Source organism: Pantherophis guttatus, chromosome 6, assembly GCF_059756535.1.
Source record: "Pantherophis guttatus breed Tessera chromosome 6, ASM5975653v1, whole genome shotgun sequence".
Lineage (NCBI taxonomy): Eukaryota > Metazoa > Chordata > Lepidosauria > Squamata > Colubridae > Pantherophis > Pantherophis guttatus.
Window position 1 is genome coordinate 55,117,527 of NC_142068.1, and position 23,695 is coordinate 55,141,221.

Genomic DNA, 23,695 nt, shown 5'->3' on the forward strand with positions numbered 1-23,695 from the left:
CAACCATAATTCTACAGAAATGATAATCTTTAAACAAGAATAATTATTTCTGGCATATAGAATTTGTATTTTTCAGGCTGTATGTTCAGTGGAAATTATGATAGGACTTATATACTTAGACTAAACAACTGCTAAAAAAAGTGCAATATGATAAACATTTTGGATTAATTGTCCTGAAGAGATAAATTCTATACATTCTGAATGTTCTGACTCTTAATGACTGTTTTAAAGCCTTATACACCCTTAATACCTACTGAGATGCTCTATAATTTGGTCAATTGTAGGTTTGAAGAGGGCATTCATTGCATCAGGACTCATTCTCAGCATTCCTTGGGAGGACCACTTCACAAAATCCACACTGAAAAAACAAAGAAAGCAACTTTTTTTAAAAAAACTACCCTAGTTCTAAGAAACTTTCTTGAAAATAGGCATGAAGTCAACAGAGGCAACATTGTACAGGTTAAGAATTACTTGGAACTTTTTGTAGGGAATGAGGGAATGTGAAGAGATGGATCAATATTTCATTTGGGAAAAAGACCTAAGTCTACATGTAGAAGGTTAGTACCGTCTTTCTCCAAAAATAAGACTCTGTCTTATATTTTTTTTAACCCCAAAATAAGCGCTTGGCCTTATTTTCAGGGAGGTCTTATTATTTTGGGGTGCATGGAGCAAGATGGGATTCCTCTTGCTGTCTTACCTGATTTCCAGCTCATGGTTTAAATATTTTCAGGAAAGACTTATTTTCAGGAGGCGGCTTATTTTAGCGCATGCACTCAAAAGCCCAGTTGGGCTTATTATCAGGGGATGTCTTATTTTCGGGGAAACAGGGTACAAAGATGTACATCAGCTCTGACTCTTCAACTTCAACCTCACTGTAGGAACAAAGATTTTAGGGACAGAGGTCAAACAGTTAATGCTCTATCATGTCAGGAATCAATCTCACTTGTGCAATCCCATTTTCCATTTAACATCAAGATGGAAAAGTCTTAAGGCAAGGCCAGTCCACATTCCTGTGTACACCTCTACACTTAACACTCCTTAGAAGGGAAATATTGTTTAAAACTGGCAGGAAACTCTTGCCTATTCTGCCACTGAAATATAACTTGTTTTCTGTGTCTGACATCCCTTCTCCCTGCAAAATAGGCAGGCAGAATTTCTTATCTTGATTTGATTGCCACTTGTTACAGACAAAAAGTCATTCACAGCAAGGACATGCTTTTAAAGATGAGTATAGGCTTTCCATTAGCAGAACACACATCTGTTTGCACAAGGAAGGACACTCACTTTCTCAAGAGCTGCTTCTGAGTTGGTGAGTCTTTTGGATCAGAACAGCATGTGACAATAAGGCCTAGCCGGTTGGTGAAATTCAAGTGTCATATTTTGTGCAAACAGAAATATTTTTGTAGCAGAGAGCAAGATTTTTTACCCTATTAGAAGAGGCCTTTGTTGCTTTTAAAAAATTCTAAAGATAACATTCTAAAGATCTGCCATTGACCTGCATAGTACTCCATCCTTTCTATCACTTATTAATGGGAGATTGTTCCAAATAGAAGGAAAAAACCTCCCACATCCTTCTTATATACTTTTAAGATTGTTTACATTAGCAAATGCTATGATAAACAGTCTACATCATCATGATAAATGGAGCAATTTCACAAAATGGAATTTTAACGAAGGGATAGAAAAAGCTCTGGTTTTCTTTTTGTAATGGACTAGTTAAGGAGGGAGGTTTCGGTTTGGCAATTTTACAAGCTTAATGCTGGAAAAGAAGAAAAAACTGTTTATATGCTAGTGTTTCTTCACATATTGTCAGCAATTTGTCCAGTTGAACTTGAATTAATTATTCATATTTCATGCAACTAATACAAGAAATGTTCTGGATTGTTCTATGGTGAATCTTATGCACATCTATTTTTTAAAAAGTATCAGTGATTCCATATGATTTATTTCCAGAAAAAACAGTCACAGAACAGCTTAACTAATTTCTAACTTACTTGCTTTTCCTTAAGGCATGTTCTACACTGTGACCTCGAAACTTCTTGTAGTAGTCAATGAAAGAAAAAGGCAGGGTGATATTCAGTGGATTTGTCCGATCTGGAGCTGCTGCTCTCTTGCGAGACTCAAACGCTATCATCAGATCAACCCAGGCAGCAGGTCGCTTGATTTTAAATTGTTCAATAAAATCTTCACCAAATATTTTGCACAGAAGTTTTTCAAATTCATAGTCTACACCTAAAGAACCATATGGGCCTCCTGCATGAGAAATAAAATATTGTTAATGGAAAACATTATTTAAGAAATGATACAGCGAAAAATTATGGATATAGCATTTTGCCATCAAAATGTTCATGGTCAAACATGCTACCTTTATATACTCAGTGCACAAGGAGACAGAGTTCTAGCTCTATGTATCCCCCCAAAGCTGCGTCTAGAAATCTACGTGGGAGACATCCTGGCACCATCAGGTAGTTCATTCATGGAGAAGAATGCAACATCTGTATAAAAGTCATGTATAGTAGGTTGTGCATGACTAGCCAAAATAATCATCCCACGACATAATTTACATGTTCTTTGAAAGTGTCATTTGTCAAGAAGACCACAAGTGAACAATATATACACACATGTAGCCGTTCCTATGTATCTTCATTTAAAATGCCCATTAGAATAAACTGATACTCTCATTTCAATAACATAGAAAAACTCATAATGAACCTGAGGGACAAAATTATATAGTAGAATCAATGCACTGTATAATTTCTTCTTCATTTCTTGAAGCAGTTGAGGAACCACAATGCCAATTTTTGCTTTTCTGCAAAGATACGTTTCTTTCGAACAGACTACATGACTTCCAGCAAACCTTGTAACAAGTTGTTTTCAGAGTGAAGAAATTAAATGTTCTATAAACAGTAGGAGTGAGGAATCTATTTTACCTGTTGCCTTGTATAGTTCCTTCAGGTGTCCTTCTGGTAACCTGATCTGGTGCACAGTCACATCAACTGTTCCTCCTCCCCCATCCACAACTATGTAACGGTCACCTGTTAATTCAAAGAGAATAACAACAGTTGGGTTTTTCTCCCCCAATAGGTATTTTGCATTTATTTTAAAAGCCACTTCATAAAAATCACAAGAGGTTTACAAAAATAATAATAATCATCATCATGTAACTGAAGCTTATGCCAAAAGCTACAAATATATTTCACTGTATGAGCTAGTTTGCTACTGATTTGAAAATGGAGAGCAAATTAGGAATGCAGCACATTTAGGCACTTGATGCTTGAACCATGTACAGAGTGATAACTAGAATGACTTATTTATACTGTGAGTTAATAAAGATAAATAGGTTTATAGTGGTTCCTTCACCCCAAAGCATTGTGCTTTCATTATGCTTTTAAACAACTCTGCAATTGTTCATCTCTTGTTTGGACTATGGGGCTATCCTTGAAGAGTATCTGGAAGCTTCAGCTGGTACAAAATTAGGTCACACAAGCAATCTTGAGCGCCCAATGAAAGCACATGTAACACCTCTGCTGCATTGAATTCCAGGTGTTTCCAGGTGCAATTCAAGATGATCTTTAAACCCTACATGGTAAGAAGCCAGGTTACTTGAACCATCTTTGTCCCATTATAATGGCCCATCCCAGCTTATCAGGCAGAGACGGTATGTTGGGGAGCCCATCAGCTAAAAGTTCTTGAAACACTATCTTGGTTCAAGGTTTTTGCCACAACCAGTGTTAACAATCGAATGTGACTACAAAATATGAAACCTTTTAATCTGGACACTATCTAGAAAGAAGCTGTGGACCTATCAGCTAAAGAATTGTGACTGGCAGGATCCAGTCAATGACTGTCTGTCATTGCCCCTGCCCTTTGGAACATTCTGACCCCCCCTAACAGATGCGGTGGACCCCCACTTTCCTGGCCTTTCGGAAATGTCTCAAGCCTGGCTCTGCCAACTTGCTTGTGGCTCCCAAAGTAACAGGCAGCCATGGGGCTGGTTGGCCTCTTGAAGACCTTCCTTTCTCTGGCCTTTTTAACTTTGAATTTAACTATCCTTGCCTCCTAATATAATATTTATATACATTTTTTATGTTTTTATATTTCACTTGTACACCACTCACTACCCAGAGTCCCTCTGTGAGGGAGATGAGTGGTTTCTAAATTTATAATATATTTATAAATATATAAATAGTTATTGAATGAGTCACACAACACTGCAACTAATTTCTATTGCTTCACTGTTGTTATCTTGCGTGAGCAGCAAATAACTTATTTAAAGAATTTGCAGTCTGGTTCAGTCCAAATCTTCTAAGCAATGCATAGATCAACAAAATTACAAATACTTTTAGATGGTGGTGAAATATTTTTAAAATACTGTCACCCAAAAAAATCCTCTTTCTGAAAACCATACGACTCAATTAATTTAAGTGGGGCAAAAGACTTTAATAAAAGCATGCTGAATTGTGTATGTAAGCTGACTAAAAGCCACTGAAAAATTAAAACCCTGTCATGATATGACTTGTATTAGGCAAGTTGCTAACAATCTTGCACAGTCTTAGACCAGCTGACAATTTAGGGCAATCTTTAAAAGCAGCACCTCCTTATATAAATTACAGAGGCAAACCTGGGCAACCCTTCGGAGGGATAACTTCCAAACTCTACAATTCTTTAGCCAATACCTATCTGGTGTTGAGAACAAGTCCACATGGTGGGAAGCAGTGGATGGATATGGAACTAATGCAGTGAGGAACAACAGAAGTTTTGTTCAGAACCCAATTCTGCTGGCAATGCAAAACCAGCGAGATCAACAGAATGGACACTACCTTCCTCCAGTTCGGACCAGATTTCTCCTATGACGTTTTCAACCAAAAATGTGCGGCTCTGTCGATTTCGTCGAATATGTTCTTTTGCTAGTGGCGACAGAGAGAGAAAATGACTGAGTATAAAAGAGCAAGAGCAAAAGCAAAGCTGTATGTATATGGAGCAGAAAGCAGATGCTGGGAAGTGGGTTAGACATCATTCGGTTATGAATTAGAACTAATACATTGATAATCAAAGCTATGGCCCCCAAAGTGGTATAGCTCTTGGTGTAATTCTTTCAACAAATTGACTCAAAGTAGACATCTGTGGTGGTTGAAGGCTTTTAATTCTATATAAACCAAACCTTTTACTGCAAGCTTCCCATAAACATATAATAAAGATTAAGCAAACCAAAATCTGCTGAAAGTACTTTTGCAGTATTTTGTTATCAGTTAGGCTATTAATTCATAAATAACTGTGAATAAGAGAAATCTGTCTGACATTAAGGCAGATCATTTGTCTCGTTAAGTTTTGCAGATCTGTAGAGGAGAAATACACCAAAATGTCTTTAGGCACTCTCTTTGTACTCATAAGTCTCCCTTTCCCATTATATTTCTTAAAGATTATTTTCATTTGAAAAAAAACTCAAAGGAAACAGGCTTGCTGCAAAACAAAAGAAGAGTATATTGTATTGTTTTTTATCTTCAGCAATGACTACAGGCCCACAAAACAAACAGGATATCCTGGTGGGAAAATTGCCTTCTGTTCACTGTTCACTATTGCTTACTAAATTTTAGTTAGAATTGTTTATATTCATTTGATATCTGTTCCTTAATTTGTTCTATGTCTCTCAGAGCTGCAGTGTTTTGAGTTGCACAGCCAGTTTTTGTTTTGTTTTTTGTCAAATACAGAAGAAGAAAAATAAAACCAACCCAGAACTCAAAAATTATTTGAAGGCTCTGGGCACACATGATTTGTGACCCCTGGAAGTGCCCAGAATTTTCCTCCAGAAAGACGCCTTCGGCGCCCCTCCCCAAAACAAGAGGCGGTGCCCTTCAGCACCCACATTCCTTCCCGCCCCCGCCCCCCATTACCCGGCTGGGCACCAGCCCCGGTGGAGATGGAGATGGGTGCACAGCGGGGTCTCTGCCCGTCCTTTCCGAGGTCAGCTTCCCGCAAGGATCCCTCATCCTGACAAAGGGGTCTGATACCAGTGCTGGTGGGCAGGCAAGACAGACCTTCCCCCCTCTCCCCATTTTGTGTCCTAGTCAATAAAGAAAAGGTCCCCGGTTCACAGTTCACATTTTCATTGGAGTGGTACAAACAAATCTGGAACCTCCACATAGGTTGGCATGCAAATTCCAAAATCCCCCAAGAGAAAGTTCATAAGCAAGGGACTGTCTCTTGTTTTCCCCATTATCAAACTCAGACCAACCTACAGAGACACTTCCATAAGAAAACAGGTGGGCTGCAGGAATTAAGTGCATCATCAAATCAAAGTCTGATTAAAAGAGTGGTACCTGGTGTAAAACCTGAGGCAATAGGTTCACTGGGAGTGTAGCCATTGACAGGCGCTCTACTGCTTAGGTCTATCATCTGATGAAGGCGGAGCTTCCTGCAATAAATTGATGCAGCTTCTGGTTCCAAGGCAATTATCAATTGTTCAGGAATCTCTGGGGAGGCCATGCCTGCCTGTGAGAAATGAGATGGAATTGTAAAGTTTATTTTATTTGTTCGTTTATTTGTACATACCATGCTCAAAGTATAGGTATTTCTCGCCTTAAAACAGTTCATTTAGTGACCGTTCGAAGTTACAATGGCACTGAAAAAGTGACTTATGACCTTTTTTCGCACTGCAGCATCCCCCATGGTCATGGTGATCAAAATTCAGATGCTTGACTCACATTTGTGATGGTTACAGTGTCCTGGGGTCATGCAATCCCCTTTTGTGACTTTCTGAAAAGCAAAGTCAATGGGGAAGCCAGATTCACTTAACAACTGTGTTACAAACTTAACTGCATTGATTCACTTAACAACTGTGGCAAGAAAGGTCATAAAATGGGGCAATATTTGTTAACAACTGGTCATAAATTGAGGATACCTGTAATCCCAAGCCTGACTTTTTCCCCCCCTCCCATCTCTATTGTATGTTAATTTTTTGATTGAATGACTGAAATATTTAGTTTTGTTTTACTGGAGATAGTAAGTGAAATGCTTATGTAATATAGTGAGAATGTACCAAGAATGTTCTAATATAACTAGAATGTACCAAGAAAGAAGAATATTAACAGCTGGATAAATTATCTATTTGTTAGGTTTTTCAAAGTAAGTTGCACAAAACCACCAGTGTAAACTTTGCTTTTTTTGCCTCATATTTGAATTAAATTCAGCTCTTATGCTCTGAGAGAACATCTAATATTTATTTTTTATTATAGTTATACTTGACTTTCCATTAAAACTGCCCAAGTTGTACAAAATGTTTAAAATACATCTGATCTCATCATTACTCAACAGAATGAAAAGATTTACTTGGACTACTAAGACTATTTATGCAATGTCTGAAAGGACCGTGTGAATCAATGCTCTTAAATTGAGGCAGTAACTTTAATTAATTCAAATTTAATCTTAAAATTTGCATTTTTCTGTCTTTCCTACATTAACTTGATCCATCAACTGCACAAAACAATTGTGGGAGTTACGAGATGAGGATAAGAAAATAATATATGGAATTATCAAAAATCTGAAGGATTGGAAAAGGCCATGCAACCAAGCCAAAATTAAAATGTATTTATTTGAGCCATGATAATCTTTCAAAAGAAATGTTTCACAGCAGGAAGAAATGCAAATGAAGCTTCTTTTTTTCAAAAGAATATGCTCTAATATTCTAGACTCAATATTTCAGTCTTGAAAACCAGATTTTGGATATTGGGGATAAACATGCTTACCAGCATGTGTTTTAATTTCTTGGAAGCTATCAGAAAATATTGATCATGCCAAAAGAAACATCTTTTTTTTCACTTGTTTATAATTTAACAGCACTGACAACCACTCCATTTTCAGGGCTTTGAAACTCAATTCCATGAGTGAAAAAAAAATCATTTTAAACCACAATAAACTGATCAAGTAGAGTGGAAGACTATATATTTGAAGTTTCATTTTTCAATGAGTAAAAAACCTACTGTTTCCCTAGTTAATGTAGTCAACAGTGAGAGACGCAGACATTTTGAAGGAACACCAGTTCCTGCCACTGTTTTTAAACCTGGATCCAACAGTTAGTTAGTTAGTTTAGTTAGTTTATTAAATTTCTATACCGCCCTTCTCCCGAAGGACTCAGGAAGGTGTACACCATATTAAAACAAACATATACCCAAAAAATTAAAAACAATTTAAAATCTCTCTCTATATATAAAATTTGGCCCTTATGTTAAAAAACTACAACACCCGATTTAAAATTCATTTGCTAAGCCAGCCCGGCCTATTGGAACAAAAGAGTCTTAAGGGCACGGTGAAAAGTATGGAGGTCGGAGGTCATGCGAATCTCCGGGGGCAGTTCATTCCAGAGGGCAGGTGCCCCCAGAGAAGGCTCTCCCCCTGGGTGTCACCAGTCAACATTGTTTGGCCGATGGCACCCTGAGGAGTCCCTCTCTGTGGGAGCATATTGGCCGGTGGGAGGCTATTGGTGGCAGAAGGCGATCTCGTACATACCCAGGTCCTAAGCCATGGAGCACTTTAAAGGTGGTAACCAACACCTTGAATCGCACCCGGAAGACCACCGGGAGCCAGTGCAACTCGCGTAGGAGAGGTGTTACATGGGTGCACTGTGTCGCCCCCATAATCACCCACACGGCCGTATTCTGGACCAGTTGGAGCCTCCTAGTGCTCTTCAAGGGGAGCCCCATGTAGAGAGCATTACAGTAGTCCAGACAGGACATGACGAGGGCATGAGTGACCGTGCGCAAGGCGGCCCGGTCCAGAAAGGGACGCAACTGGTGAATCAGGCGAACCTGATAAAACGCTCCCCTGGCCACAGCCGTCATATGGTCTTCTAAAGACAGCTGCACATCCAGGAGAACACCCAAGTTGCGAGCCCTCTCTGAGGGGACCAAGATCTCGCCCCCAATAGTCAGCGATGGAGCTAGCTGGCTATATCGGAATGCCAGAAGCCACAGCCACTCGGTCTTGGAAGGGTTGAGTCTGAGCTTGTTTCTCCCCATCCAGATCCGCATGGCCTCCAGGCGCCGGGACATCATGTCAAGGGCATCATTGGGGTGGTCCGAGGTGGAAATGTACAGCTGAGTATCATCAGCGTACTGATGGAACTTCACCCCAAAACCACGGATGATCTCACCCTGCGGCTTCACATAAATGTTGAACAGAAGGGGCGAGAGGACCGACCCTTGCAGCACCCCACAAACAAGGCACCTCGAGGTCGACCTCTGTCCCCAACACAAACTACGTACGGTCAGAGAGGAAGGAGGAGAACCACCGCAACACGGTGCCCCACACTCCCAACCCCTCCAATCGGTGCAGCATGATACCATGGTCGATAGTATCAAAAGCCACTGAGAGGTCTAATACGACCAGGACAGAGGAACAACCCCTGTCCTGAGCCCTCCAGAGATCATCAACCAATGCGACCAATGCCGTTTCCATGCTGTACCCCGCCCTGAAGCCCGACTGGTACGGATCTAGATAGACAGCTTCATCCAGGTACTGCTGGATCACAACAATATATCTCATGTATTTACTAAAATAACATTGCTTTCTGCAAACTGCTTTTGAGTGGCATGGGTGCAATAGAGCAGAGTATAATTTTTAATTTAAAAAGCATCCTGTTTTAATGATCTGCATGGTATATATGTTGGACTGGCAAGATACTTTACAAACTTTGAAACAATGTTTTCTAATTGGCAATTTTAAAAAAATAATTGAAGACTAGGGTTAAATTTCCTTTTATTAAGTAGTGGACTAGAGCCCTCTTTTGTGGGGAAGTATAGTACACCAATCCCCAACATAGTTATGTATCTCTAAAACATAATATCTTCTCAAAAACTAAAAAAAAAAAATGAACACTATCTCTCAAGTTGGTTGTTTGCTTATAGATGTTTCATAACCCAACTAAGTAACATAATGCATGTGTGTGTGTGTGTGTGTGTGTGTGTGTGTGTGTGTGTGTGTGTTTGTGTATGCACCCCAGTGGTGGGTTGCCCCCGGTTCACACTGGTTCTATAGAACCGGTAGTAAAACTGGTGGGAGGTTCCGCCTGACCCCGACGTCATCAAAACGCTTCTGTGCATGTGCAGAAGATCGTGCTCGCTTTGCTCGCTCGCGGCCCTGTTGTGAACCGGTAGCAAAGGTAAGTAGAACCCACCCGATGCACCCACACATATATTGTTTGTGCGTGCACACACACACACACACACACACACACACACACACAAAGAGAGATTCTACCTCTAAATGAGTGTTAAAATTAGACTAACTGCACGGCCCAATCTAGAAACCTCGTCGGTAACTTTTCAACCAAAACCCTTGTCCACTGCCAATTATCCTTCTACTGGTTCAAATCAGCACTCTGAACTTGTCCATTCAGAAGTTTAAAACATCTTAAAATTGGCACATCAATTTCATTTTGCTTTGATGGATTAAGCCAGAGTTTTCGAACATTTTCAGTCCACAGAATGTACTATCCTGATTAAAAGGCAAAGCTTAGTTGTGTTTGCGTGAACTTCTTTTTTTCCCTTGCCCTTACTCTTTTCATAATCCTCTGGATTAAACATTTAATGCTAAATACCTAGAAGTTAATTAGTAGCTAATATGATCCTGACATACAGCAATGATAACACTTCTGTTAAAAAATATTATTTTTATTGAAAAACCATCGATTGATAAAATGATTCCTTGTTTAATTGAGAGTTAATTATCCACTTTATCTAGCTGAACTGAATAACACATGCACTTTCATTCATGCCTATGGACAAGTAGAATTCAATGAAAATTACTTCCAGTTAGTTATGTGTGACCAGAATTCAAAGAATTGAACTATAGCACAAATAAATATGCACATGAATTTCATGCGCGCACACACACACACACACAATCTCTATTACAAATAATATGGCATAAAGGAATTCAAACACGACAGGATTTGTCAACATTTTGGAACGTTCAAACAGAAATGAAATGGATTAAGTATGCTATTTGAGTAGAATATGCATTTACCTCTTCTGTTGATCCCTTGGGGTTTTTGCCATTTTCTATTTTGGGAAATTTCAGCACAAAATGAGGTGATGTGTATATATCTTCAGGACCAGTTCTTGGTACCAGAAAAGAGACGTTAATTTGTCCTAGAGCCATATTCCAAGTGTAAATCCTAACCAGACTCTTGCACGGTTCTAATGGGCATTGAAAGTGGTTTCAGAAGCAAAATTGCTTTAAAGAGAGAAAACGCTGGTTTGGAAAGTACGTTAAGAATGTAATGAAAAATTAATCCATGCCCAGCTTTACAGGAAATACAGGCACTCCTTGATTTATGGCCACTATTGAGCCCAAAATTTATGTTGCTAAGTGAGATAGTTGTTAAGTGAGTTTTGCCTCATTTTACGACCTTTCCTGCCATAGTTGTTAAGTGAATCATTGCTGTTAAGTTAGTAACACTCTTGTTCAGTGAATCTGGATTTACCATTGCCTTTGCTTGTCATAATGTCGCAAAAGGTGATCACATGATCCTGGGACACTATAAATATGAGTCAGTTGCCAAGTTTCTGAATTTTGATCACATGACCATGAGGATGTTGCAATGATCGTTTAAGTATAGTCACTGTTTTCAATACTGTTGTAACTTCCGAACAGTCACTAAATGAACTGTTGCAAATCGAGGACTACTTGTTGTGAGAAATCATTTCTTGAACCTGCATTTCCCAAAACAAACAAGTATTACAATTATTTTCTATTTTAATGAATTATATGTTGGTAAGGGGTCCCCAACCAGAGGTGGGTTTCAGTAGGTTCTAACCAGTTCTGGAGAACCGGTAGCGGAAATTTTGAGTAGTTCGGAGAACTGGTAGTAAAAATTCTGACTGGCCCCGCCCCCATCTATTCTCTACCTCCTGAGTACCAGATGATTGGGAGGAAATTGGGATTTTGTAGTAACCTTCCCCTGGAGTGGGGTGGGAATGGAGATTTTACAGTATCTTTCCCATGCCACGCCCACCAAGCCACGCCCATCAAGCCATGCCACACCCACAGAACCGGTAGTAAAAATTTTTGAAACCCACCACTAGTCCCCAACCCCTGGGCCGCAGTTCACTACAGGGTCAGGGCCTATTTGGAATTGGGCTGCACGAGAGGCCGGCTGGCATGCACACTCATGCGCAGCTTGACTTGCAGTCGCGATGTATGCACACTCACATATGTGCCGGCCTGCTACTCGCTACTCTTCCCCACCCCCAGTCACAAAGTCACAAATGTGGGACCACTGGTCTAAACCACCTATCATTCTTTTTTGAAATCTAAAATAGGAATTTAACATCACAAGTAAATTCAGTTATGGTACGTTTCACTAACTGCATGCCTCTTATTTAGGATGCCTTAAAAAGAGGGGGAGGGGCAGACATTCTGCTCTACGAAACAGGCCAGAAGGAGCTAACTTTTGCTTTTCTTGCACACTGGACTCTCAGCTGATGCACATCCCTCTTTGTCAACAAATAGCACACATTTTTTGCTGACTAATTGAGCTGGATAGCTTAGTCAACTCCACAGTCCTACTTTGCGCTCTAAAATATTTCTGGTTATTTAGAAGTAGCAGTGAAGGGTTCATTCTGGGGAAAGCACCTAATCTATTAGTATGTTATTATGTTGCACAGAAAATGCAGGAGGAGCAGATTCCATTAATCCTATTTGTGCAATCCAAGTCCCGCGATTAGGTCTAAATTGGAAGTTGTTAACATACTTTTCTTGCTTCGAGCATTTTAACAAAATGATCAATTAGCTTCTTTAATTAATTATGGCTTCAAAATGATGCAACCTTACCCCTCTTCACATGCTCCAAACAAACATTAATACTAATGTAACAAAGGGGATTAATTAGTGGAAGTATCCCCAGAAGAATCACATCCACAATATTTTGCAGTGATGATAACAACAAACCATTGACTAACAACCATCTGCTTCCATTAACAAAGCAGTGGTGAAATCTGAACCGGTTTACTACCAGTTCGCTGGCTGCGCATATGCAGTGCGCACCACGCACCACATGCAAGGTGCGTGCGTGCAGTGCACGCCAAAAGGAGGCATGGGGTAAGTAGAACAGCATGCGAGGGGGGGAGATGATCAGCTGTGGCATGCAATCTTTTTTTTTTTTTACTTTTAAAAGCATTGCTTTTAAAAGTAAAAAAAGCCTCTGACGATCGTGCTGCTGAGCTGTGATCATCAAAGGCTTTTTTTTACTTTTAAAAGCATTTGTTTTGCAACCTCTTCAGCCGAAGAGGTTGTAGAAAAAATGCTTTTAAAAGGCTCTGACGATCCCAGCTGAGTTGCCTGATCGTCAGAGGCTTTTTTTTTTCTTTTAAAAGCATTTTTTTCTACAACATCTTCAGCCAAAGAGGTTGTAGAAAAAATGCTTTTAAAAGTAAAAAAAAAAAAAGCCTCTGATAATCGCACAGCTCAGCTGGGCATGGGCCGGGGGGGGAGCAGGGATTTTTGCTACCGGTTCTCCAAACCACCCACCGCCACTGCTACCGGATCGGGTGATCTGCTCCCAACCGGGAGCATTTCACCCCTGTAACAAAGGATATTTGCATGTATTTCCCCATTCCCCTTAATATTTCAAATGTGATGCATTTCTTTAGATATTCTGCAGACAGAAAATGAACCTCTCTTCAATCAAGAGGTAAAGCTTTAAATTGCTACTTGCCATGATTTTTTTAAAAAAATTCTATCTTTCTTATATAAACTAATATTTACTCATGAATCAGTAAGAACCATAATATGCTCTAGAGTCTGAGGAATTATAGGAATCAAAATCCACATATCTTAAAACTGACAGTTTGAAAAACACATTTCTAATTGATCAGCAGAGAAAAATTGTCTAAAAACTTTCAATAACAAGGTGAAATTATCCGAACACCATCCCTTTTTGCCAAGCCAGACCCCTTGGTTCTTTTTTGAAGCAGAATATGTCATTTTCTTTAGCATTACAAAACTTGGAGGAAAATACATTTATTTTGCTCAGCCTCTTGTCTACAACTAAGGAGAAAGGCAAGACAGACTGAGCTTAAAGTTTTGCACTACACACAGAAATAAAAATGTAGGCAAATCGAAATTGTTCCAATCTGATTCCTAATCTACCAAAATAGCATTATATTTTTTTGGATGTGCCATGCCACTCGTAGTTTGTTTACTTCAGAAGGGTTTTTACTAATTATAACTTCAATGTACACTATGGGAAATCACATGCTCCATGCTGACTCCATTGTTTTGAGTTTCCTCTCTGGTGTGTGGGTATAGATATATATATATATGTATATGTGTGTGTAAAGGTTGGATAATACATTAGGAAGGAGATAAATATTTACATGCCTATCCCTTGTAAAGAGTAATGCCTAACAGACTCATGGAAATTACCAGATAAAGTAACAAATTATACAGCTTTGAGAGAAAAGGGAGAGGAATGACTCATTTCATCCTATTTATAAATCTCAAATCTATTTTATTGTATATAGGTTTGGGATTGGGAGGCATTCTATGTTGATTTTCCTAGCCAAGCCACCCTGAACAGGAGAAAAGCAAGGTTTTACACTTAGGCAGGAAAAGCAAAGGTACAAGTACAGATAAGATTAGGTTAGATTGGCTCAAAAACTGTAAGAAGGACCTTAGAAGTATCCCTTCAGTAGATGTAAAAAATAAATAAAGCAATTTTAAAAAGGCAGATTGAAATTTCTCATCAAAATTTGTTATGGCTTCCCATTTCAAAAGACTTCTTAAAGAAAGCCTCCATATGTAAAGCTTTACCCATGAAGGCTTCCAGATAGGTTTGAGCCCTAATTGTACAGAGATTGTCTGATTCAGAGAGTAGCTTCAAATCATACATCATAGGCAACCACTCAATTTCTCCAGGATGCGGTTAAAAAAAGGCAAGATGGCCACTGCAATAGTGCTATCTGAGGGATAGCCATTTTTTCTATGGAAGGCACATAAAAAGATGAAAAGAGACTGCATTGTCACAGTCACCATCTTCATTTTTTTTTGTCCATAGTCTGCTGACATCTTTGGTTTCCACTACAGGTATGTCCATTTTCCCTGCCTACCATTATTTTCTCTATTTTTGTAATACATTTCTCCTATGTGTGTATTGTTCTGATTATTGATTAGTTAATATGGTCCCAAATATACATAATGGATGCATACATTTTTCAACAACATCGCACTGCAACACACACAGGAATTGTTAATAGAACATGAATACTTTATTCATTTATTTTTTATGGTTACAAATGCATACCAACATAAGGCCAAAGACAAGACAGATTAACATCAGACTCTAATGTTTGAGCTTTACCTACAATTGTGTCCTTCCTGAAAACCTTAAAAGTAATTTGGATATGTCCTCATTAGTAATCCTGTAAGATAGATTGTTGAAAAAAATGTTGCTCAACATCAGTGATGGGTGAAATTATTCAAAATTATTGGAATACATTAGGGATTAATCAAAATCCCCAAAACACCTTTAGGAAACGTACAATGCCAAGTCACTGACAGTGGGATTATATACATCAAGCTAGCTATGAAAATTAAATAGATGATATTCTACAGATGCATCTAAATGTCTAAAAAGGAAATGAAACTAAAAGTAATGGACAACCATGTAATAAGGCTATCTTCATCAATCATATAAGCAAAACAAACTTGGATCCAATGCCAGAAGTTTCTAAATTTATAAAATATTAGGAAGAAAATTAGTATTTTTCCAAGAGACACATGTGCTGCTGAGAAAAACAAAGGAACTTTGCAATTCTGTCTTTATTCTTTATTATTTATAGGTAGTCCTTGATTTATGACTATATTAAACCTACAATTTCAATCGCAAGTCATGTTGGTTGTGGAGTGGGCCACCACATGACTAGATCTGATTTTACAACCTTTTTTGTGATGGTCATTGAGTAAATCCAACAGTCATAAAGCAACCCTATTGCTTGCTGTTGGCTGGATTTTACCGGAAACTGGAAATAAACACCAATTTCTGGCAAAACCATTGATAAATCGTGATCATAGGATTGTAAGGTTCTGCAAATAGTGATAAATGCAGGCTGGTTGCCAAGCACCATGCCATGCAGTCACATGACAATAGGGGGGGAGGAGTTGGTGACCTGGATGTCACAACTTTGCAACGAGGTTGTAAGTCCCATTTTTCAAAACTTCAAATGGTTGCTAAGCAATCAATTGTTGATAACTAATTAGATATCATAAAAATATGAACCAGGGAATTTCTGAAGTTGCAAATTTGATAAGACTGCTAATTTTCACCTGATGTCAACCTTCCTATCTAGACAAAATCATGAAATAACTGCAGGTTTTCTAAGCTATCTGTATAACTTAACAGAAACTTGTAAGTACAATTGTGCTGTACCTTCTCCTCATTACAGTTCAATGAATTAGAAGAAGTGTCTGAGATATTTCCAAATGTTATCTGAATGTTTTGGAATTTAAAACTGCTTTAGTACTATGTACTACACCTGAATACCTCTGTCAAACTTATCTTTGTTACTCTTTATACCTGCAAAATTCACCTTACCTTGTAGGCAGCTTGCCTCATAAACTGCTTTGCAGGCTGCTTCCAGATAGCAGGCACTGTGATGACCCATCGCACATCAGAATTTTCAAACTCTGACCCAGCTTGGTCACTCAGTTCCTAAAATAATTGGAAGCAATGCAGTGGTGAGATATAAAATTAGAACCAGCTGTTTCAAAACTCAGTAACACTTTTTAGTGGTTCCCGTGGAAATTATTTTCTTGCTTCTTGCACTGTCTGTCTGTCAATATCACTCAACCTGATTGAAACAGAGGACTGCCTAGATAGCTAAATCAAGGTTTCAATTTCATCCTATCAAGGAAGTCGGAAAATAGAATTCAGGAAGGACAAGTATTTCTCCAAAACAAAGGCCCAAATTGAACAAATATAATATGGCATTATGCTGAAGTCTGGTCCAAATGTCTTTTCCTAGAATTAATCAGGTTTCATGACACTTGTTGTAAACTTCTATCCATTCTATTATCCTTTCTTTATTGAAAAGGGTTGCTTTATTTAAAGGAAACATTCTAATTAAATCACTTTTTTTTTCCATTTTAAAACTTGGGAGTTAACTGCAATTTTTTTCCCTGTGTAGGCGTTTACTGCTTGGGTTTTTTTTTTTAAATAACAACAGAAGCGTCTGTTCTTAATGTATAAGGGAAAATAGCTCTGTGTTTTCTTTAGGCATCTGCGTCCAATTGGTTGCTGGTGGTATTTATGATGAGGAATTCCATCACGGGTAACAACTTTGTGTATCTTTTTTGTTTTCCAGAAAACGAATGAAAAGGTGTAATGTCATTTCCTTGAGAGGAAAAAAATATGTGGTTAACCAACAGTACAGTGATAAGATCTAAAACTTGCAGCTGAAAAGGGAAGGTCTTTCTAGCAATGCTATTAAAAAAAAATACCTAAGAAATAATGCTATTAAATCTTTTTTTTTCTTCTTAAAATCTGGTCTTTCCTCAAGATGCGACTCAGCATGTTACTGTGAAGATTCTCCAGTTTCCTTTGATGTGTGCCTTTGCTCCTAACTTTATAGCTTTTTCAAAGACAAGAAGTCAGCTACCCCCCAATGCCATATTGCAATGCGGCTGGGGTGGAACTGCGGTGACTGGATATTGTTCAACTCAAGTGACAGCATCTAACCAGCCTTAGCTGATACCAGACCTTCCTTCTTGTAGTCTGGACAGGAAATAATTAATTCCAGGAAAAAGGACCTCAGAGCCTGATTAATAGTATTTTACTGGAAGGAATGTTAAAATTACAACATACAAATTCCAGCAATAACTCTACTTCTGTTTGAGAAATCTTTTATCTTTATAATCTAACCAAATCTAACCAATACAATAATCTAAGGATTATTCTCCATTTTCTCATTCTTTTTTTAATGTAGGGAGATGGGACCTGAATTAAGGAGAAACTTCCTAATAAGAAAAACAATTAACCAGTGAAACAGTTTGCCTTTAGGTGTTTCATCACTGGAGGTTTTTAAGAAGAGTCTGGATAGCCCCTTGTCTCAAATTGTATAGGACCTCCTCCTTGAGCATGGGATTAGACTAGAAGACCACCAAGGTCCCTTCAAGATCTATTCTGATTGATTGACTCAGCTCTTCTATGAAGCTGGTGTATTCTGCCCACTGTTCATTGTAATTGTTTTGGTAACTGTTCTTCCTATTGTCAATATGAGAAATAAATCTCATAGCTAACCTAAAAAAAATATTAAGCAAGGCTGGGATGATTAATATTGGGATGGGAGATCTGTCACGTCCCAAGCTGTAGGCTAGATGGGAAAGAAACCTATTTCTAATGATCTCATATAAATGAGACCTGGAGGGCATTGGCCATATTCAATCCGATTAGACAAGAAAATTACTATAGAAGAAGGCAGCTTGTCAGATAACCCAGTCCAGAGCCATTTAGGGCTGAAATAAATGGGGTCAAATAGTCCCTTAAATCAAACCTGGAAGCCAAACAACAATCGACATTGCTCTCAATATAGAGAGGTCAATGAGAAGTACCCAACATCAACCACACTACGTTTTGCAACTTCTGAATGCTTTCCAAGGCCACTCCATGTACAGCACATTACAGTAATCCAAATGGGAAGGGACTAAGGCATAAGAGACTGTGAGCACATTTTATTTTACGTCCCATTCCTACTGGCATCCTTCTCTATGGTTACTACTATTCTGCCACTGGCTGGCAATGCCACATTTATCTAGACAGGTTAGCTTTGAAACTAATTTGCTGCAGTTGATATTAATCTGCTAAGAGCTCCTTATATATATTTTTGTTGTATAGTTTTTAAATTATAAAATTTCTATTCTATTTGCACTGCTGAACATTTACACCTCAGTTTTTATGAGGGAAAAAATTCATGTACATGTAATCAACTTGAAATAAAAACCTCTCCAAACCTCAATAAATATTGTGAGCCAGTAAAGAGTTGGAAATAGACATAAGCAAAACCATCATTCAAAGTCAAAGCAATTGCTTTCTTACTGAGATTGTATCTGCCACTCCTATTTCTTAGAAACCAACTGGGGAGATTCATGTCTTTGATCATGGCTATGGTATGCAGGACAGATGGATTTAATTTTTTACCTATAACAACATTTCCCATAGAAACTCTTCTTATGTTTCTTTGGCACCGAGTGCTACGTATTTTGCAACCAAGAATTATTTTGCTTCCATGATTCTGAATCAGGACTAGGAACAGGAAGGGAAGAAAGAATTTATTATGAAAAAGAAGAAAGATTTGGAAGCCAATGCATTAAAATATGTGCTCCAATGAAATGGATAGTTTGAGTTCCAAAAATTCTGCAGCTTCAGAATACTTCACTGAGAATACTTCCAGAAACAGCACAATTAAAGTGATTTCAATTGTATTATCTTGTACTTTGTCTATAGCATTTATACTTAAACAATTATGAGAGAACTCCAACAGAGCTGGAATTGAATAGAAAAAAGAAGACTAGCCTAATGGGAATGGCCTGACATGGAGATGGGCTTTGTGGCTTCTCCACAGATTAGAGATGCCCATAGCCTTGGGTCACAACAAGCAACCACATTGAACAGATAAGCAGGCTCTCTATAGGACTTTGAGGGAACACAACATTACCTATGATACGAATCTATGAGAATGATAGTCCAATTAACTTTGCGATGACAAATCAACTCAGGGACTTATCTCTGTTTACCAAATGACAGAATATGGAGAAATCCCTTTCTGAATGCCCCACAATCAAAAATCAGATCCTTGGGTGGTTCTTATTCAACTCTGCTTTCTGATCAAACATGTAATTATTAACATATAAAAGCAAAATTATTTGATGCCAAGAATTATGTCACATTAAGACCATTTTCTGAATACAGTAGAACCTCTGGTCACGACCATAATTCGTTCCATAACTTTGGTCACAACCTGATTTGGTCATGACCCGAACCTAATTTTGGAAATTTGGCGTTTACAAAAAAAATGGTGTGGAAGGGGAAATTGGCCACAAAAAAAAAAAATTGTGATTTTTTTGGTCGGACCCGATTTGGTCGTAGTCAGAAACATGCCTGACCATAGGTTCTACTGTATGCTGAAGCAGCACCAAATGGTTGCCACTGAATACTGTGGAAGAAAGTTATCAATGTATGCAACATTGTATGCAAGGACGGAATCTTCGGGAATGTCTTCTTAGTGAGGAAGGAAGGAGTTAAGTAGTTTAGATGTTTTAACGTCATCAGTATTTCTACATTTCCTACAGCTGCTCCACTTTGTTTATATCAAAAAAACTGCTGCAGGCTGGAATTTGGCAAGGTTAAAATGGTTGGACAGCATTTTGTGACAGCTACGAATATAAAAAGCTGGAAATAGAATCTGAGGGGTTTTTACCTTTAATGCTTGTTCCTTAAAGTACTGCAGAGCATAGGCAAATATTTCAAGGGCCTTGACTTTCTTGCCATTTGCTGCTGACAAGTCAGTTTCCAGAGTCAGGTTCTGAAGAAGAAAACAATGTTCTTAAGTAGCAAATGTTAAACCATGCTTTTTGACTTGAAATACAACACTGAGCTTCAATCATTATGCCTTCTGATTAATACTCACAATTCTGACTGATTTTAGTTTGTGTCATTTTATTTTTATTATTTTGCCCTTCTAAATTGTGATTTGCAAGTTTACCGTGATGCTGCCTCGATGCAGATGGCTCCAGTAAATCACAGGTAGAGCTGAGATTAAGTACAACCATTATATATGGTGGTCTGACTGGACACTGTGTTGTACTTTAGTTGTTTTGGTATTTTTTTTTAAATCTCATTGATGCATCTGTTTTATTGAGGCAATTGCTTGGGGAATGTGAAGAGTAGCAGCATGATAACATTTAAAATTTAAAAGGAGCGTTTTAAAATAAAGCTTTTCCTATAAGTAGTCCTTGACTTATGATTGGCCGCTTAGTAACCGTTCAAATTTATGATGGACCTACTGGGAGTTACTTACAACTCAGATTCAAAGTTCTGATTATTGGCCCCTATGGTCACATGACCAAACTTCCGGTGCTCAGCAATTAGGCTTCATTTAAAGCTGGTCCTACAGTCACGTGATCACATTTTATCAAAAAGGGGCATTTACTTTCAGTTTTTAGCAAAACCACATTCATAGTGATACTGATGTGCTTAATGCCATTTTATAGCTACCACAAAAAAGGTTGGACAGGTTCCATTATGGTCATAAGTAGAAGACTACATCTCTTGTGAGATTGGTCTACCTCTTGCGCAGATGAGAGAAAGTGAGAAGTGTTATTATGGCTAGTTATGCCTTGATACTATATAACCAGGGGAAACAGCTACAGAAATTTATCCCACTTTTTTATCTATCCCCATAAAGGTAGCACAGGTAATAAATGCCTTATCTGTCTCACATACTAATGCTGGACGATATGCAAAGTAAGGCTCCCCATGAAAACAAATTGGCGGCAGAAGGATTTATGCAAAAATGCTAAGTCCAGGAGTAGCTATGGCTGGGGCACGAAGACCCAGAGAACTTCTAGGAAAAGGGGTGAAGCCTTTAGCTTTCTATTTGATGGGCTCACCTTTTTTTTGCTATAGTTTGCTATAGTATTGTAGTCCTCAATTTATGACCACAATTGAGCTCAACATTTCTGTTGTTAAGTGAGACATTTGTTAAGTGAGTTTTACCCCCATTTTACTACCTTTACGATTTGCCTCAGTTGTTAAGTGAATCACTGCAGTTGATAAATTAGTAACTTGGTTGTTAAGTGAATCTGGCTTCTCCATTGGCCTTGCTCGTCAGAAGGTCGCATTGCTGTTGTAACTTTAGACGGCCACTAAATGTACTGTTGTAAGTCGAAGACTACCTGTATATATTACTAATGATGAACACCTATTTGAATCTGAAATGGAAAATGTGCGATGGATGGGACATGGGTATGCTCATTTCACCTATCAATGACTCCTTGAAGAAGGCATTTTTACAGTCCTATTTATCCTGGATTTTCATTTCAATATGATCTCTCTTTTATACTTGATTATGTTTATAAAAGACAGACCTGCAATATGAAGGCTTAAGGCTTAAATCCTACATTTATCAGTGAGTTTACTCATAAATGGTTTGTTCACAGGGAAATTCCAGCCCAGACATGTAGTCCTCAACTTACAAGAAATCACTTAAGAACGGTTTGCAATCATGACATCTTCAGAAAGGGTACGTTATGACCTGTAAAGCATTTCCAGACACCATAAACTGTCGCACTGGTCTGTCAATCCCATTAGTTCACTTTTATGACCAATTGCTAAGTGCCTTGCAATCATGTGATCATTATTTGCAATCTTCTCTGCTGGCTTCCCCAGAAAGTCAATGGGAAGCCAGCAGGGAAGGTTGCAAATGGTGGATTTGAGGTCTATTCCCCTGTATGCAGAGAGGGGAAACCTGGCAGAAACACAAACCTCACTTTTCTCAGGCTTTCTGTGCAGCTGGGGGAGAATCTTGGCAGTCATATCAGACCTGCCCAGGAAGGAGGCAGCATATTCCAGAGAGAAACCCAAAATAAGAGACAAAATTAGGAGTCCTGAACTAGAAGTTTAGAGGAAAAAGTTTATCCATAGCATAGAACTTCCCAGGGTATAATTATTAGGTTAGACGGTTATAGCTTTAGTTTGGCAAGTTCTATTTATTAGATGTAATTAAGTACAGAATTGGACTCAATTGGACTTTACAGCGTCCTTTTTGGGCTTAGTCCTAACATTTTCAGAATACTGGAGTTTACAAGTATTTTCCTCTCTGCGTCTGTGTGTGTGGAAACTCTGGTTGTAAAGAAAATGGGTACAAAAAAATTAAGATGTAAAAATGCTGCAGAAAAATATCATTTATTTATTTGGATAGTATGTTAAAACAAAATTATTATATATATATATCAAATGAACATTATATCAACATTATATGAACATTATATCAGTATATTATATCAAATGAACATTGAACATTTTTATGTAGAATATAAAATGGATTCACTACTTACACTGGTTGTGTGGAGCTTCATCTTAAATTTTTCAAAATATAGCCAGTGTTTTGATTCATTAGGATCTAGGTCATGATAGAAATCTCGAGCCGCATAACCAAAACTGTGGAACTTTCTTTCTGGGGTCAAAAGAATAGTTGTTGGTGTCTTCTGATTGGCCACACCAGGATCTCCTCCTTCCCATCGCCTAGAACATAGAGAAAATAATTTAAAATCCATCAAAGTTTACACCTATTCCTATTCAACCTGCGTAATTTAATCCATGCAAACACAGTAGCTTTATGGAATTATTTAAAAAAATCAGTATACAACTGAGGTGGTATTCAGCAGGTTCTGACCAGTTCTGGAGAACCGGTAGCAGAAATTTTGAGTAGTTCAGAGAACCGGTAAATACCACCTCTGACTGGCCCCACCCCCATCTATTCTCTGCGTCCCAAGTCCCAGCTGATTGGGAGGAAATGGGGATTTTGCAGTTTCCTTCCCCTGCCATGCCCACCAAGCCACGCCCACAGAACCGGTAGTAAAAAAATTTGAATCCCACCACTAGTATACAACCTTCTAAGATGAAAAAACAACAACAACCAACAAC

At 38.4% G+C, this 23,695-nt stretch overlaps 1 protein-coding gene across 2 annotated transcripts in view; it reads right to left on the bottom strand.

The window, feature by feature from the left end:
- The window catches only part of HSPA12A (heat shock protein family A (Hsp70) member 12A), a 49,334-nt gene that overhangs the window by 7,401 nt on the left and 18,238 nt on the right, over nucleotides 1-23,695 (bottom strand). For both annotated transcript variants that reach the window (XM_034440218.3, XM_034440219.3), the window contains exons 4-11: nucleotides 23,107-23,293; nucleotides 20,469-20,573; nucleotides 16,589-16,705; nucleotides 6,318-6,489; nucleotides 4,821-4,907; nucleotides 2,931-3,035; nucleotides 1,995-2,253; nucleotides 255-358 (exon numbers count right to left, since the gene is read on the bottom strand). In XM_034440218.3, coding sequence (XP_034296109.1) covers nucleotides 255-358; nucleotides 1,995-2,253; nucleotides 2,931-3,035; nucleotides 4,821-4,907; nucleotides 6,318-6,489; nucleotides 16,589-16,705; nucleotides 20,469-20,573; nucleotides 23,107-23,293 — 1,136 coding nt within the window. The remainder of the gene's footprint in view (nucleotides 1-254; nucleotides 359-1,994; nucleotides 2,254-2,930; nucleotides 3,036-4,820; nucleotides 4,908-6,317; nucleotides 6,490-16,588; nucleotides 16,706-20,468; nucleotides 20,574-23,106; nucleotides 23,294-23,695) is intronic.